Source organism: Eptatretus burgeri, chromosome 3 (assembly GCF_056783735.1).
Source record: "Eptatretus burgeri isolate ZD-2024b chromosome 3, Ebu_testis_v1, whole genome shotgun sequence".
NCBI classification, from domain to species: domain Eukaryota; kingdom Metazoa; phylum Chordata; class Myxini; order Myxiniformes; family Myxinidae; genus Eptatretus; species Eptatretus burgeri.
The window spans coordinates 106,361,977-106,380,681 of record NC_140963.1 but is presented as its reverse complement, the minus strand read 5'-3'; the positions used below and the strand labels follow the sequence as shown (position 1 = coordinate 106,380,681).

At 46.4% G+C, this 18,705-nt stretch overlaps 1 protein-coding gene across 4 annotated transcripts in view; it reads right to left on the bottom strand.

The window, feature by feature from the left end:
• Window positions 1-18,705, bottom strand: part of HYKK (hydroxylysine kinase) — an 80,179-nt gene that overhangs the window by 24,696 nt on the left and 36,778 nt on the right. For all 4 annotated transcript variants that reach the window (XR_015056456.1, XM_085874844.1, XM_085874843.1 and 1 more), the window contains one exon: window positions 12,902-13,215. Coding sequence is in view for 3 of the 4 variants with exons in the window: in XM_085874843.1 (XP_085730969.1) it covers window positions 12,902-13,215 (314 nt within the window). In the remaining variant the exon portion in view is untranslated. The remainder of the gene's footprint in view (window positions 1-12,901; window positions 13,216-18,705) is intronic.

The following is an 18,705-nucleotide window of genomic DNA, read 5'->3' as shown; positions in this document are numbered from 1 at the left end:
TGTGTTATTCTGATTTATATAGCAGGTGACATTTTGTATATTTGTATTCCTTAACCTCTATAGCTGGTCTGTGGAATGTTGCAGGATCTTAATATGTGCCAGGATCTATCCATCTTTCTGGCAGTCCATCTGTATTTTGTAGTAGGTCAATTCACTGTTCCTCCAGATATAACTGCAAATGTCATGTTTCCAAAAATCTTGAAGTTATGAACAGAGACTCAGACTACTGAAAGTGTTACTTCTCTCATTGGTATATCATGTATGCATGATTATATGTGTGATTGCAAGCTATGGTGACCAATTTTGGTGGAGAATCAGTCGCTAAATATGTTGTTATAGTTTTATGGATATATGATATCACGAATCATTTGATTCCAGTCCACTACACCAAATAATTTATTAACTCTCTGGAACCACCAGGTGTGCCTCCTCACAATATCGAGCTCAACATTGATGCACCCATCATGCTTCTCAAGAATCTGGACCCACTAACACTCTGCAATGGAACAAGTTTGGCTTTCAAGAAGCTTATGCCACATATCATTGAAGCCACAATCATGACTGGCCATGCAGCAGGACAAGATGTCTTCATTCCACACATTCCAATCATCTACTCTGATTTGGCATTTCTATTTAAAAGGCTCCAGTTCCCTGTCCACCTCAATTTTGCCATGAGCATCAACAAGGCACAAGGACACTCGCTCAAAATTGTTGGCCTCAACCTGCAAAGCCCATGTAATGCTTTTCTCATGGCCACTTGGAAAATATGCAACATTGTCTGTCCTGAAACGATGGGAAAGAGTTCAGCCGAGAATATCGAAAGATAATCAGAAAGCCAAATATACTTTATCACCTTGACATCTGCAATGCAAAAAGCAGCCGCTCTTCTCACAAATGCTGGGTCTTTAGAGCTGTTGTGTATATGTGAAAGGATTGACTCCAAACTGTGTTGATATATTCCATGGCCTAGTTGCACGACACAACCGAATTGTCCTGGTCGGTTTTACCCTTTAGATGCAGGTGTATACGAGGAGCTTCTAGAGTCCAGGGGGCCGACATTGCCACATTGTTTGAGGGATTTACAGGCAAATAATCCAAACCCAAGTCTTTTGCCGCCCTCATGCATGCGATTCCAAAAGTAAGGGGGAGGGAGATTCTGCCGCGAGCTTGGAACTCCCAACAGTCTGAAAAACAAAGCTTTGCCTGGATGGTTGTCCCTCAACAAAATGGTCTTTACCCATTGCTATAAATTGGATGCTTCCCACCGAAGAGACAAGGGAATGTTGCTGGCTTCTACAAGGAGGGCGCAAACGGAAGTGCTTTTAAAGGCACCCAGACACACATGGAGTGCCTTGGATTGGATGATTTCCAGCTTTTTACAGTTGGTTTTGGAGAAATCCCAAAAGAATTGACTGCCGTAGTCAAATTGTGAGTGGATAAGGGCTTTATGCAGGAGAAGGAGGCTTTCCTGATGTTACAACCCTCCTTACCTCCCCCTCATCCCTTGTCCTCCCCCCTCCCCCCCCCCACCCCAAAGCCTCCTCCACTCCCTCTTCATTAAAAGTGTGGACCTCAAATATCCGGGGCCTTCGATCAAACCTTTCAGATCTTTCCAAACAGGTTGCCACTGACAAACCAGACATAATCTGCCTAACAGAAACTTTTCTCCCCCAAGACGTGTCTGACTCCCAAGTATCTCTCCCCAGTTACTCCCTCCTCCGATACGACAGACCTAAGTCTTGTCCTGGTTGCTCTCTTGAATTGAGTTGCTCTCTTCATCAAAGACTCTATTCCTCACTCTCCATGCACTGCCCCCACTCCTCCACACCCCCAGGAATACCTCTGTCTACGGCTTCCCCTCCACTCTGACCTCATGTGTATTTGTGTACTGTACCGTCCACCAAACAGTGATGACTCCATCGACACCTCACTATCCGAAAACATGGACCAACTTCTATCTTCTCATCGAAACTCTCTCTTCCTCATATGTGGCGACATCAATTGACAACATGCCAGTTGGCTAGGTGTGGGTCCCTCTCTCACCTGTCATGGCACTTCAGCAAAAGCTTTCTGTGACTCATTGGGACTGACTCAATCGGTCAACTTCCCGACCCGGATCTCCACCAATGGTACTCCCTCTCTTCTGGATCTGATTTTGACAAATTTCCCTGAAATATCTGCTGCTCTTCCTCCGCTCCAATCGGTTCTTCTGACCACGTCCTTGTCAAAGTGGACATCTCTCTGGATATTATCAGAGAACCACCTCACCACCGTCGAGTCTGGCATTTCACTCAAACCGACTGGCAGGGTCTCAAGCAGCCATCAAACTTATAGACTGGTCTCCTACCACTACTTTCTCCAACATCAACTCATCCTGGGAATTCTTTCAAAGAAACTTGCTCTCCCTCATGCACAGATTTATCCCCTCTCACCTTCAGTTGTCCTACCCATCCTCCCGCCCTTGGTTCACTGAAGCTTGTGGCGAGGCAGTTGTCCTGAAATAACTTGCCTTTGCCTCATGGAAAGCAAACCCAACTGAGGGCAACCTCAGTTCCTTCCATAAAGCTCGGAACAAGTGTGTATCTACCCTCAGGAGAGCCAGAAAACAACATCTTTCACATCTCAAGTCTGAACTCTCAAACCTCTCTCCCTCCTCAAAATCGTGGTGGCATCTAATCAAATCTGTTTCTGGTGTATGTTCCACCTCCATCCCCTCTCTTACCTCAAATGGCCGCACTGCTGATACCACACGTGAAAAGGCTGAATGCCTAAACTCGGTGTTTGCAGCTAAATCTTGTGTCCTAAACCCATCAATTTCTCTCCCCACCTTACACAGTCGCACCCAACTGTCGCTGGACTCTGTGTCCTTTTCTTCTGACAAAGTGCAGAGCTTGCTGTCAAACCTTGACTCAGATTCTGCAACCAGTCCAGACGGCATCAGCCCACGTGTCCTAAAAACCTGCTCTTCTGCTCTTGCTCACCCTCTCTCTCTTCTATTCACCCTCTCATTTGCTCAAGGTCATCTGCCATCTGCTTGGAAATCAGCAAACATCACTGCCCTGCATAAAAAGGTGCAAAAACAGTTCCCTGCAACGACAGACCAATCAGCCTTCTCCCAATCATCAGCAAGGTTATGGAATCCATCATCGCTTCAGACATTAAATCCTTCCCATTCTCCAATGGCTTGATTTCCGATCAAGAGTTTGGTTTCAGACCAGGTCACTCTACACTGGATATGCTGCTTCTGCTCTCCCACCAATGGATGGAGGTCCTCAATGCCAGACAGGAAATCCGAGCCATATCCCTGGATATATCACGTGCTTTTGACACAGTCTGGCACCCTGCCCTGCTCACCAAACTCTTTTCCTATGGTATCCAAGGCCATCTCCACTCATGGCTCGGAGACTTCCTCTCCTATCACAGTCAACGTGTGGCCCTAAATGGAGTTCTTTCATCCCCTCTTCCTGTCCAGGCTGGAGTTCCTCAAGGTCGCGTTCTGGGCCCTGTTCTTTTCCTGGTTTTTAATCAACGATCTCTCCGACTCTCTGGAAAATCCTCTATCTCTTTGCTGATGACTCCACCCTCTGCCAAACCATCCGTCATCCCTCAGTCTGGCAAGCAGCAGCTTCTTCGCTCACTGCAGATCTGGATAAAATCACAAACTGGTCCAACACGTGGAACATGTCTTTCAATCCAGACAAATCTCACACTCTCACTATGTCTCTTCGAAAGGACCGTTTAGAAAACTCCCCCATCCACTTTCTCAACAATCCCCTGGAAGAAGTCCTTTCTTTCAAGCTTCTGGGTCTCACTATCTGCCATGACATTTCCTGGGAAAGCCACATTTCAAACCTCGCCTCCAAAGCCAGTCGCTGAATGGGAATCTTCCGTCGTGCAAAGTCCTTCCTTGGCTCACCTGAGCTCCTGACCAATTGCAAAGCTTTTGTCCGCAGCCTGATGGAGTACTGCTCTCCCCTCTGGGCTAGTGCTCCTGCCTCTCACCTTTCTCGGCTTCACGCTGTGGAAACCAAGGCTTTTCGGATCATTGGCATCTCCCGCAATGAGACTGAGTCGTTGGGCCTCTCACTCAATCACCGCAGGTTGGTCGGTGGTCTTTCTGTCTTCTACCGTCTCCTCTCCAGCCTCGCCCCCCCCCCTTGCTCTCTCTGCGATTTGTCCCCACCACATTTCCACAGGGCACTCAAGGTCCGCCAACAAAACCCTTCTGGTAAAACTACCAAAATCATGAATCACTGCTCACCTTCACTTTTTCATTCCTCTTTTTTCCCGCCTTTGGAATAAACTCCCTCACTCTATTCAATCCCATTCTTCCCTCCAGGCCTTCAAAACAGCTGTTCACCACCACTTCTTATCATCCCCCATCCAAATCCTCGATCTTTTCTTCCCCCGATAATCCACCCAAGCCCATCTCCTTCAAATTCAATGCTTTCCTTCCTGAAAGTCATGTAATGTCATCTTCTATTCCCCATGTTCCCTGCCCCATCCCTCTCCCTTCCACAGATCTCCTAATGTCTCTGTTCCACACTGTTTTGTCCTTCCCACTCCCGCCCTGTCTCATGTCCCCTTGCTATGCGTTGTGTGTTAGCTCTCACACGAGCCTCGACAAGGTATACAAAAAAAAAAAAAATTGGTAATTGATTGCCAAGCCAGGCATTCCGTTGAGTGCTTGCTCAAGTGCTTAAGCCACTTGCCGAGTGCCCTCCAGTCGATTGTGGTTCAGTTCGTGTCCCAATCGGGATGTGCAGTCGACAGTTACTTCAAGGTAGAGGTGAAGGTACATATACAGTGCATACGGACGTGGTACATATGGGTCGATTGGGATCTGTAGGGACTCTCCGCGGGTGTGTGGGCCTGCCTGTTACGGGTGCTGTGGTGGCAAAGTTTCATCCCGTGTCCTTTGGAGGTTTAATCAGGCTTTCCTTTGTCTTTGAAACTGCTTCTGAAGCACTTGCTTATCAGGTTTGCTTTAAAAAGGTTATAGGGTTCTCTTTGTGGGTTTCAAAGCAAAATAGATTTAAGAACACCCGATTTCCGAGCCTATAGCCGTATTAACGTGTTTTCTAAATTACCAAGTCAAATTTTTTTTTCACCCATCACACACAGCTGTTTTTAAAGATTAATGTGAATGAACATCTCCTTGAAACATCTATATAATTGCAATGCTGTTTTTCGGTGAAAGCTACTCAAGGTTTTTTGGGATGTATACAGTGCGTACTGAAGTCGGTAATCACACTGATCAATCTGTCAAATCCTGAAGAATTGCCGATATCGGCAAAGCACTGATTGTGTGTGTGTGTGTGTGTGTGTGTGTGTGTGTGTGTGTGTGTGTGTGTGTGTGTGTGTGTGTGTGTGTGTGTGTGTGTGTGTGTGTGTGTGTGTGTGTGTGTGTGTGTGTGTGTGTGTGTGTGTGTGTGTGTGTGTGTGTGTGTGTGTGTGTGTGTTGTTCATAAATCATAATATATTCTTTCTGATAACTCCCCAACCCCACCACTCTCTCTCTCTCTTTTTGGCCAATCCTTGCTCTACCCCCTTCCAATACAGTGCAGCACCCTCCTCCCACACCTCTCTCACACTCCCTTCCCCTGTCTCTCCCCCTCTCTCTCTGGATGTATCTGGATGGTGGTTATGTCTAGATGGTGGTTATGGCCAGGCGGTGTGTGTCTCAGGATGTGTTGGGGCAAGGTTTGTCTCCAGACATGTCTGGATGGTATTTATCTCCAGATGTGTCTGGGCTGGAGTTTGTCTCCAGACAGTTTGGCTCCGGACCCATCCAGGTGGTGTTTATCTCCAAACGTGTCAGGTAGTGTTTATGTCCAAGCGGGTGTTTGTCTCCAGACGTGTCCAGGCAGTGTTTGTCTCCAGACACGTCCGGCGGTGTTTATGTCCGGATTGGAATTTGTCTCTGGACATGTCTGGGCAGTGTTTGTCTCCAGATGTGGCCGGACGGGAGTTTGTCTCTGGATGCGTCTGGGCAGTGTTTGTCTCCAGGCCATATTTATATTATGACTGGTAGAAAATGGATTTCAGCCATTATTTTGTTTCCATCTTCACTGTTATTCCATCCAGAATCATTTTGATGAAACAGTATGAATAATAATTAACGCTCCACCGCACGTCTGCCTTCCCTTCCTCTAACCTCACGCTGTCTTTCCTTCCCCCACCCCACATCTGTCTCTCCCCCTCCCCCTTCTCACTCCCACTCCCTCTCCTCCTTTTCCCCTACACTATCTCCCCAAATCCTCTCTCCCTCCTCCCTCTTTTGCCCCCCCCTCAGTATTCCCATCAGTGAAGTGACGGATGGTATTTGCTGGTATCAAAATAAGGAAAAGAAAAACAATGAGTGAAGAGCTGATCATAAAAAACGATAATGAATTGATTGTAGAGATGAACAGGTAGAGGGAAGGTTACAAGCATTTACAATACTTCCAACAAATGTGTGTATCCAATCACTGGATTTGAGTCAATGAACAATGAATGCAATTTGGAATACACTGAAAAAAACAGAACTCTAATTTGTGTGAGCGTTATTACGATGAAACATAAACAAACAACCAACATCACCTGGATACCGATTTATTATTTTCATTTCATCATTTTCCTGGGAAAGTCACATTTCCAACCTCGCCTCAAAAGCCAGTCACCGACTGGGAATCCTCCGTCGTGCAAAGTCCTTCCTCGGCCCTCTTGAGCTCCTGACCACTTACAAAGCTTTTGGCCGTAGCCTGATGGAGTACTGCTCTCCCCTCTGGGCTGGTGATCCTGCCTCCCACCTTTCTCAGCTTCACGCTGTCGAAACCAGGGCATTTAGGATCATCGGCATCTCCCGCAATGAAGCTGAGTCTTTGGGCCTCTCACTCAATCACCGCAGGTTGGTCGGTGGTCTTTCTGTCTTCTACCGACTCCTCTCCAGCCTTGCCCCCCTGCTCTCTCTGCGATTTGTCCCCACCACATTTCCACAGGGCGCTCAAGGTCCGCCAACAACCTCCTTCTGGTAAAACTACCAAAATCACGGATCACTGCTCATCTTCACTCTTTCATTCCTCTTTTTTCTCGCCTTTGGAATAAACTTCCTCACTCTATTCTTTCCCATTCTTCCCTCCAGGCTTTCAAAACAGCTGTTCACCACCACCTCTTATCATCCCCAATCCAAATCCTCGATCTTTTCTACCCCCGATAATCCACCCAAGCCCACTTCCTTCAATTCCCCTGCTTTCCTTCCTGAAAGTCCCTGTAATATCCATCTTCTCTTCGCCATGTTCCCCGTCCCATCCCCATCCCTCTCCCTTCCACAGTTCACCTAATGTCTGTTCCCCACTGTTTTGTCCCTTCCACTCCCGCCCCTCTTGTCTCATGCCCCCTTGCTGTGAGTTGTGTGTTAGCTCTCATACGAGCCTCGACAAGGTATACAAAAAAAAAAAACTGAATTCTGGCCTTCCGATTTGGAGATTTTTGCACAAACTGACATAATCTGCAGCTGCCGTTTCCACCTCACGAAAGGTAAGTTTTCCGAAGGGGGTTTATCGTCTTTTTATGGTATATCTTTATCCAGGTGTTACTGTTATATCTCGTCCAATATTTCATGTGGCATTGCACGTTGTTTGTGCTATATCTTGAATTTGTTTCTTATAGTTCAAGACGTAACTCTGCCACTCACTCCACGGATAGAAAGTGTGAAAATTATGTCTCAATGTTCCTCGTTTTGCTTCTTTCTTCCCAAATATTTTACTTCTACCTCCTCAACATTATCCTGTTTCCTCTTGTGGGGGAAAAATCTATATTAATGTATTCTAAATTGTAACAAATGGAGTTTTAGAAATGTAAGTTTTATGCTATAAGTTGAATTGGCTGTCCTTTCTGGCCAAGAGACTTTTGCCCTAAATGTTGATAAATGTCTTGGTCTGGAGCGGTGCGACCTGGGCTGATAACAGCAAACCTTTGCCTCAAAATGTACGTAGTGGCTTCTCGCCTCAAGGACACGTCTGCAGTCTGGGTTGGTAGCCCCCACCACTCTCCCATGAAAGTATAAAATGCTTTGAAATGTAAAATTGTTTCAGTGCAAGTACCTGAGGAAGTATAGCATCTCAGTGGCTTGTACTCCTTGGGACTGACCAAGTACCAAGTTAGAATAAAACTCTCTGATGTAATGTGGAGCGAATTGAATTGGGTTGGTTTAACTGTTAACGAAAAGTAAGAATAAATGAAATAGAACCAAATAATATTGTAACAAATGGGGATTCTTAAGTTCATTGTATGAGGGTGAGAAGTGTATCGTGGATAACTAGAAAATAAATTGTTTCACAAAGAAAGGACATGTGTGGACATCGGTAATCAGTGTCGGTGGGTGTTATGCAGGATTTTATAAGCAAATCGGATAAACGTTAAACTCTGCCTGAAGTTAAATAGGATTCCACAATCAACCAGGAAGAATCTTTCAACGATCACAACGGGGTGGGTGAAAAATCCACAACACCCTCTTCTTTCTAAAAATGTTCAAAAACTGATACCCTGAACAACAGACCAAATAACTTACTTTCAATCATCAGCAAGGTCATGGAATCTGTCATTGCAGTTGATATAAAATCCTTCCTTTTCTCCAATGGTCTCACCTCAGATCACTTATTTGGTTTCAGACCAGGTTACTCTACCTTGGCAGTGTTTTAGGCCCAGTGCTATTCCTGTTCATCATAAATGATCTCTTTGACTCCCTGAAAAACCCCCTTTATCTGTTTGCTGATGACTCCACCCTCTACAATGGTATGAGAGCATGCACCAGAGCAGCGCGTCACTGCATCCATTTTTCCACCGGTACTCCAGGGGCCTTCATCTGACAATCCCCCAAGCAGATGCCTGGCCCATCACCATGTCCTTGAGATGCAGGAAAACCTGCTGCAACCATGAGCACGTGGTCGGCCCATTGGCCGCCTCCACTCAAGAGGCTCCTCGCTGAAAGAATCTGATGAGCAGGATCAGAATCAAGAAAACGAGCTACATGTCCATACAGCCACAGCTGACCCTCATGGAATATGCAGATAAGAAATCACATTTGAGTCTCTCTCAGCAACCGCTCATTGGACACAAAGTCCAACCAATGATAGCCAAGGATTCTCCGAAGAGACCTGGTACTAAAGGAATTAAGTCTCCACATCAGATCCCTGGTCAGAGTCCAAGTCTCACATCTGTAGAGCAAGATTGGAAGCACCAAGACCAGAAGACCAGGTCACAACAGACCAATTTGCTTACTTCCAATCATCAGCAAGGTCATGGAATCTGTCATTGCAGTTGATATGAAATCCTTCCTTTTCTCCAATGGTCTCACCTCAGATCACCTATTTGGTTTCAGACCAGGTCACTCTACCTTAGCAGTGGCAGGTGTAGAGTGACCTTGGCAGGTTACTCCACACCAAGACCAGCCTCCTGCACAGGTAATGACAGTGCCGCACCCCATGATACATTGAATCCATGACTCCCCAGGCTCGACCCAAACATCTGTTGACCTCTGGCTCACAGCCAGTGGAGACATGAATATCACTGCCAAGGTAAGTGAATCTCAGTGACCTCAACATCCTCGCCACAAACAGGTACAGACAAGACAGCAGCATCCAAGATGTCATGGAAAGCCTGGATCTTAGTTTTAACCGAGAAAACTCCATAACCACAATGTCTCTGACTCCCCATTCAGCACTTCAAGGGCCCCCAAAAGTATATCCAGTCTCCACAAAGATGATGACATCATCTGCGAAATCAAGGTCAGAGATCTTGACATTCCCAAACGATGCACTACAGCTTGATCTCTGTGACATCCTCGCCAGAAACCAGTCCATAGAAGTGCTGAAATATGTCGGGGCCAGTACACACCTCTGAGGAAGTCCAGTAACAACTCGAAATAAGTCGCAGATGGAATCACCACATCTCACATCACTCTCAGTACCAGAGTATAGTTCAGACATCAGATGGATCAGTTTTGGTGGCACCTCACGAAGACCAAGAATCCTCCAGAGGGCATCCCAATTCACCGAATCAAATGCTGTGCAAAGATCAACATAGGCTGCAAGCAGCCCCTGCTGAAACTCTAGTTTGCATTCGATGAGGACCCGAAGAGCAAGGATACGGTGTCAATCATTGACCTCTTTGGTGCAAAGCCTGACTGCTCTGGGCGCTGGTGCCCAAGCAAAACAACCCTATCAGGAATTATCCAAGGAAAAACCTTGAGCAGCGTCACCCCTCCGTCACTGAGAGCAGCGTCACCCTCCGCAGTTGTTGCAGTCTTGGCGATCACCCTTCCCTTTCCAGAGAGCGACAACAAGGCTGTTCCTCCAGTGATTTGGGATGATGCCTGTGTTCCAGGCAGAGCACAGAACTGCATGCAACGACATGAGTACAGAATTTTCACCAGCCTTGAGAAGTTCAACATGGATGCCACAGATCCCAGGAGCTTTAACCCAATTCAACTGGTTCACAGCAGCCTGTGTTTCCACAAACAAAGGTGGATCACAGTTAATTGGAGGGTCAGCAGTAGGGATAGTAACATCACTGACATCCAATTAAACAGCTGGTGGATCAACCTGGTACAGCCACTCAAAGTAACCGGCCTAGTGGGCCTTCATTTCGGACTCCTCTGTCAAGAGCCCACCACCCTCCGCTCCAACTGTAGTACACCGAGGGATGGGCTTGGAGGAATGAAATGCGTGAATTCCCCTGTAGCAGGACGAGAATCACTTCAGCCCAGGTGAAGTTCTACCCTCTCACAGATTCCTTGCTCATAGACCTCCTTGTCCTCCCTCAGCACACATAAAGTTTCATGCATCAACTTCCTGAACAGCTCAGTTGTGCCATTCAGCCTGACCCTGTGACTCTGGTCAATGGTATCCAGTGCCCTTTAAGAGACAAAATTCTTTTCCCAAAGGTGAGTTCCAAGACTTCCACCGGCAACATCAAGGATAGTGGTCTTGAAGGCACTCCACAACTCTTCAGGATTCTCAAAAGCAACCAGATCCCCCACTCAGCCTGTTCACAAACTCCTCAGCTACCCTGTCATCATTGAGCTTGTCAACATACAGCATAGGCAGGGATGGTACCATTCTCCCAGATTTAAGCTGCAACTTCAGAGTTGCTACCACAAGCCTATGGTCCTTATTGAGGAACTGAGCACATCAGTAGACCCTGCAGCTCTGGATCATTATCTAGTGACCATCAACAAGGACATAGTCAATCTCCTTTGCCACACCACCAGCGTTGGAATATCAAATCCATCGATGAACCTGTGGGTGCTGAAACCATGAACCAGCCACCGCAAGTCCATGACTTCTTGCAAAGTCAAGGAACTTGGTGCTATTCTGGCTCACTGTTACAGACCCATGGGGACCAAAACATGTCTCACAACCCTCCCTATTAGTTCCAGTCGATGCATTGAAATCCCTCAAGAAGAGTATCTCGCATGGGGCACTGATCAACCACAGACTCGAGCATGGCATAGAATGCGCCCTTCACAGTGAGATCACTCACCTCAGTTGGAGCATTTAGAGAGACCAGGGAAATGACACCCAAGGGGTGAAGAATCTTTAGTCTCATAATTCGCTCGTTGACCAGTGTTACCTCAATTATCATTGGAGTCAGCTTATTGCACACAGCCACAACAACTCCTTGGGCATGGTAACCATCAGAGCGACCAGGCCAATAATAGGAGTAACCACCCACCATGATCTCGATACTATCCGGTCCCTGAACCTCAGCACCACCCCGACCAAATATGTAGGGGCCAGTACACACCTCTGTGTTTGCCTGGCCCATCCTCCAATTTACACCACACTATTATTATGCCTCCTATCATCTCACCCTCATACAATGAACTTGATGTATGCATCTGATGCATACACATGACCGCAATCTGACCCGGGAAGGTCACCCCATGGTTTTCCTCCTATCATCAAGGAGTGGGGGTTCCGAAGGCTTTGGCTCAATCCCATCATCTGGTGAGCTGCCCTGCAGAGGGACGCTGCACAGGAGGTACTCCCACAGAGTGGGTTTTCAATTTTCTTTGCGTTTTTCTTGTGTTTTGCAGAGTGAAAGGTTTTACAGTGGCTGGAGTGCAATTCCTGCCACCACCCTCCTAAAAAAAAAAACCCAAATGCAGGAGGACATCCACATACACAGTTAGACAATAGATATGGATGGCCATTTGGCTCAGAAGGAGATCGTTCGCCCTTTGACAGGTTTTGTTTTAATCCTGTTAGGTGTCCATATCATACACCCTCCTCAGCAGAAATCCTGGTGGGGAAGACAGTTTAGTCACCGACAACCCGACCATGGAACAGGTTAGTACAGGTTTTAAATGGTAGCTGTAGCAAGTCACATCTCTAATATGGCCTGACCTGACAATAATCTCATCCTTTACATCTTGACAAAATCACAAAAGGACTCACTGGCAACAACTCCCCCCCCCCCCCCATCTACTCTCTTAACAATCCTCTTGAGGAAGTTGTCATTCACACTATTGGTTCTCACTATCAGCTATGATCTTTCTTGGGCAAATCACATTTCAAAGTTGGCCTACAAAGCGAGTTGTGACTGGGCATCCTTCCTCGTACAAAGTCCCCCCCCTTGGCACATCTGATCTCCTGTCCACCGAAAAGACCTTCATCCACAGCTTGATGGAGTACAGCTGATCTCTCCCCTGGATTGGCTCCCCTGCCTCACATCTTGCTCGGGTTATGCAGATGATGTATAAAAATGTGATATTATTGTCAATGCGTACTATAACTATTATTTAAATGAAGTTTCAGAACTTGTTGCTGGAATAAAACACTCACATTCTTATTGTTTTCCATAAACGAAGAAATTGATAATACATGCTCCATGTCCTTCAAGATTATCTCATGCTTACCGACTGAGAAGAAGCTTAGCATTTCCCCTCCAGTTGTTGGGAACGTCATCGGAGTGGGAAATCCACATTCACGCAAGAAGGCCATTGCATGAGATTGCACAGAGCATATATCTGGATTCTTGCTCAAAGCATTGTTCATGATCTTCAGGATGTAATCGTGTTGTAAGTCGTCAGCAACTTTGGCTGTCACATGAAAGTTCTGATCTTCATAGCTGGGAAGTGGTTTTAAACCAATGATGTCCTTTATACCATATTTATTCTGCAGAACACCTCTGGCGTCTTCCTGGCTCAATTGTGGCTGATTCATTTTGATCCTGAAACAGCAAATCAAATTTAAGGGAGCGATCTGTATCCATAATTCCCCAGACATCGAACATGCCCTTCCATGGAAGTGATTCAAATTGATTAAAAAAAAACAATTGGACAGAATTGAATAAAAGTCATTGAAGCAAATTATTAGTTTCATGCATCTGGTGCAAACATGTGTCACATGTCACACAAACTATTTAATTGTGCAGAAGACTTTAAATTATGGCTTTTAATTATCATTATGCTCAGGGAACATTTTATTGACTTAGAACACATGTTGAGCTATCAAGGGTGTGCATAATTGGTTTCCAAACGGTGGTGCTCATAAAACACACCACACTATTATTATGGTCAAAGAGTCTTTAGGGATGTCACAATGAATGGATGTCACATTGAATGTCTCGAGGATCATATAAGAGTTAAATGCATGTCTTTCTCGGCCCAAAGGTCTCGAGGGATGAAATTAAAAGTCACAACACACTCGGATCAGTGGTCTGTCTGTCTTCTGCCGCCTCTTTTCTGGTCTTGCATCAAAATCGTCCGTCCGGATCTTCGTCGTCTAGGATCATCCCCCATCCGGGGCTCTGGTCTTTTCTGCCCCCATTGGCCACCCCCAAGGCCTACTTTCCAAATTTCCAGTTCTTCCTTCCTGAGAGTCAGTCTGCTTCTGTATCCATCTTGTACACACCATGTGTCCTGCCCTCAGGCCCGTCGCTGGGGGGGGGGCATTTGGGTGCAATGCCCCCCATGGCGCATCTGGTGCCCCCCCACTAATACACCACCCATTTTTTCTGTTGAAGCCTTTGAACAACTTAGTGTTTAAGGACGAGTGCCCACTGTGAACTCCTTGCTGTTTAAGAGTTCACCTGTGTGAACTAAAACCCTTATTGCAGATGTTCAACGTGGTGAATAATAAGGCCTTCTTGGATAAACTGTTCTTTAATAATATCCTTCTTTGAATAACAGTCAAGAGATAAGTGTGCGCTTGCCAGCACATCTCCAAAAGCAATTGGCAAGACAATACAGTCCAAGCCCACAAGATAAAAGATAATAACGCAAGCACGAACGCCAGCAGCCAAGACGACAGACAGCCACAAGACCTCGTGTCGAATGTCGATGTTGTGGGTGGATGGAGATATATATATATATATATTGTTGTGGTTGACGAAATTCGCAAACCACCATTCAGGTCCCTTAGGTGAGATATCTCTGTAAGTATATGTGTAGTTAGGCCCAAACCCGTTGTTTAGAGGGAATAAATGTCATTCATTCGGGGTGCGACCCCTCTAGATAGCCGTTTTTCTTTTACTATCTTTATTTTGGACCAGCCGCCATTACTACCATTACTACCACCACCAACCACGTCTCAACAGCCATCACACAACAACCACCAACCGCAACGCCGCTTCACAACAACAGCCACGACCTTTACCGTCACAACTCGCCCTCGCAACCATCGCATCACCACCATTCCCGCGCCGCTTGTGGGCACCGATACTGGACTCGTGCAGGGCGCGCACCGAGCAGCGGGTGCAGAGGCACCAACCTTTCCAAAGCAATCGGATCAAAAACGACTCACGCCCACTTCTGTTCCGTCCTATCGGCGAGCGTGGGGCGATTTGGCCCCGCCTCCAGGTGCGTCGGAGTGTGGTCGCTATATGCAAATTCGCGGATCAAAAAGCATTCACGCCCACTTTTCTTCTGTCCAATGGGGTGCCAGCCAGAGGTAAAGGGTCGAAGGTGAAGGAGCGAGGCCACGGGGGCTATAAAAGGGCCGCGTTCGCTAGTCAAGAGGGCAGTTCAGAGTTGAGTTGGGAAGAGCCAGTCAAGAGAGGAGTCGGAGAAGGCAGTTGGACGGAGCTGTGGAGAGTTGGAGAGGTGGCGGCGGCGAAGGCAGTCGAGGGGGTGCTCGTGTCAGAGTCGGGGAGCTGCGGAGAGGAGAGGCCGGCAACGCGACCGAGGTCGTGGTGGAGACCCTCGTCGCGGGACCCGAGCCAGGGAGATATCCTCCTTCCCCCGAGCATCAACAACCCCCTCCTGTTTCCCCCCGCGCTGAGATAGTGCGAGAAGGGGGCCCCGTTCCCACCCCATTCCAGACACTGTCCGCGAGGCCCGCGGAGTCGGGGCGCCACCGCCATTTTGCGGCTCATCATCAGACGGGTCGGCCCGACGCGGTCTCGGCCCCAGGCCCGTCTGCCCCCATCATCCTTGAGGGTGGTCCTTTTCTTTTGCTTTGAGTATATGTGTTGTCGGCGCCGTCTGTGAAGTAAAACTGTATAAGTGTTGCCGTGTGCTCGGTAGTCGGTGGTAGATCTGCATTGTGTTTTGCTTTTACATTTGCTTTTTGTGTATTATTGTGTGTTTCTTCTTCTTTTACATTTGCTTTTGGTGTAATTGTATATGTGTGCTTTCCGTTCATCGCGAAATAAATGTGCTTTATGTTGAACTGTTTTCCCGTTTCGCTTCGTCTTTTCCTTTATTGAATCTCCATCTTACTTCACGTAAAGGGTTGGTCGTGGGCTAAAACGCCCGATAATTAATCGAACCGTCCAGGTTGACGATAACACCGCTCGGTTATCCCGATAGTACGGAACGGGTCGCTTAAAGTGGCCCGTGTCCGAAGTCGACCTGCGGCGAGGTGCGATCGCCCGGTCTACCCTCCGTGTGGGTACTTAGGTAGGTCGAATTTGGCGAGCAACCCTATCCCACGCGGGGGGCCGATTGGCACGATCGTGGTGAGGCCGAAAGGCCCACCCGTGACTAGTTCCCGGCGTTAGTCCGAGAGGGTCACGACGGGATTATCCGTCCGGTGGGCGACGTGCCACGATCCGAGTTACGTGGCCGTTCGCACGCCGGCGGGCGCGAATCCGCAACAATATATATATATATATATATATATATATATATATATATATATATATATATATATATATATATATATATATATATATATATATATATATATATATATATATATATATATATATATATATATATATATATATATATATATATATATATATATATATATATATATATATATACATATGCCTGGTGTTGGCTCAGTGGTTAGAGTGGCGGCTTGGGATCCGAGGGTCCTGAGTTCAAGCCTCGTTGCCTGCTGAATTAATTCACCAGGGGGTTGACTCAGCCTGCCATCCTTCCGAGGTCGGCAAAATGAGTACCAGCTTGCTGGGATGACCGAGTCATTCAAGTATCCTGCGTCAGAGTGGCGACCTGTCCAGGATTGTGCCCAATAGCCAAGGAGACTGCTTCGGCAGCACCAACGCTCTGTACAGAGTATGGTCCCAATGGACTGGACTGGGCGACGTGCCGCGATTCGAGTTACGTGGCCGTTCGCACGCCGGCGGGCGCGAATCCGCAACAATATATATATATATATATATATATATATATATATATATATATATATATATATATATATATATATATATATATATATATATATATATATATATATATATATATATATATATATATATATATATATACATATGCCTGGTGTTGGCGCAGTGGTTTGGGACCCAAAAGGTCCTGAGTTCAAGCCCCGTTGGGACACTGAATTAATATATGTATGTATATGTAGATATATATATATATATATATATATATATATATATATATATATATATATATATATATATATATATATATATATATATATATATATATATATATATATATATATATATATATATATATATATATATATATATATATATATATATATATATATATATGTATATATATATATATATATATATATATATATATATGCCTGGTGTTGGCGCAGTGGTTAGGGCAGTGGCTTGGGATCCAAAAGGTCCTGAGTTCAAGCCCCATTGGGCCACTGAATTAATACACCAGGGGGTTGACTCAGCCTGTCATCCTTCCGAGGTCGGTGAAATGAGTACCAGTATACTGGGCCGGTGTATACCCCGGTTAAAATAGGTGTACCATATCCCTGTGTCGTAAGAGGCAACCAGGGTTGCGTCAGGAAGGGCATCCGGCGTAAAACATGTGCCAAATCACGATGCGGATCACACGGATGATCCGCTGTGGTGACCCCTAATGGGAGCAGCCGAAAGAAGAAGATATATATATATATATATATATATATATATATATATATATATATATATATATATATATATATATATATATATATATATATATACCAAGTCCAAAACACCAGGGGGTTGACTCAGCCTGCCATCCTTCCGAGGTTGGCGAAATGAGCACCAGTTGTCCTGGGCCCAGTGTATGCCCCAGTTATAATAGGTGTACCATATCCCTGTGTGTCGTAAGAGGCGACCAGGGTTGCGTCAGGAAGGGCATCCGGCATAAAAACCTATGCCAAATCATGATGCGGACAACAAAACGAATTTCCATACCGGATCGGTCGAGGCCCGGGTGACCAACGACCGCCACCAGTACCGGTGGTCAGCAGGGTACCAGTGGAAATTGTGCTACGGCTGGGCGAAGGAGGAGAAGGAGACGGGGAAGGCGAGTCCAGAGGCAGTGGGAGAGGGGGAAGGGTAGAAGTGTGGAGGTGAGAGTTGGAACTCTGAATGTTGGGACGATGACTGGCAAAGGGCGAGAGTTGGCTAATGTGATGGAGAGAAGAAAGGTGGACACACTGTGTGTACAAGAGACCAAGTGGATGGGGAGTAAGGCTCGGAGCATTGGAGGTGGTTTCAAACTGTTCTACCATGGTGTGGATGGGAGGAGAAATGGTGTCGGGGTAATCCTGAAGGAAGATTATGTCAAGAGGGTATTGGAGGTGAGGAGAGTGTCTGACCGAGTGATGAGTGTGAAGTTGGAAATTGAAGGGGTGATGATGAATGTCATCAGTGCATATGCCCCACATATGGGGTGTGAGATGGAGTATAAAGAAGATTTCTGGAGTGAGTTAGATGAAGTGCTGGAGAGTGTATACAAGGATGAAAGAGTGGTGATTGGAGCAGATTTCAATGGACATGTTGGGGAAGGGAATAAAGAGGATGAGGAGGTGATGGGGAGGTACGGTCTCAACAAGAGAAATGTGGAAGGGCAAATGGTGGTAGGGTTTGCAAAAAGAATGGAAATGGCAGTGGTAAATATGTATTTCAAGAAGAAGGAGGAACACAGGGTGACATACAAGAGTGGAGGAAAGTGCACACAGGTGGATCACATCTTGAGCAGGAGATGCAACCTGAAAGAGATTAGTGACTGTAAGGTTGTGGCAGGGGAGAGTGTAGCTCGACAGCATCGATTGGTGGTCTGTAGGATGACTTTAGAGGTGAGGTTGAGGAAGAGAGTGAGGGCTGAACCAAGGACCAGATGGTGGAAGCTGAAGGAGGAAGACTGTTGCGTGAAATTTAGGGAGGAGGTGAGACAGGTGTTGGATGGAGGTAAAGATGGGTGGGATGATTGGGCAACGACAGCAGAAGTTGTGAGGGAGATAGCCAGGAAGGTACTTGGTGTGACATCTG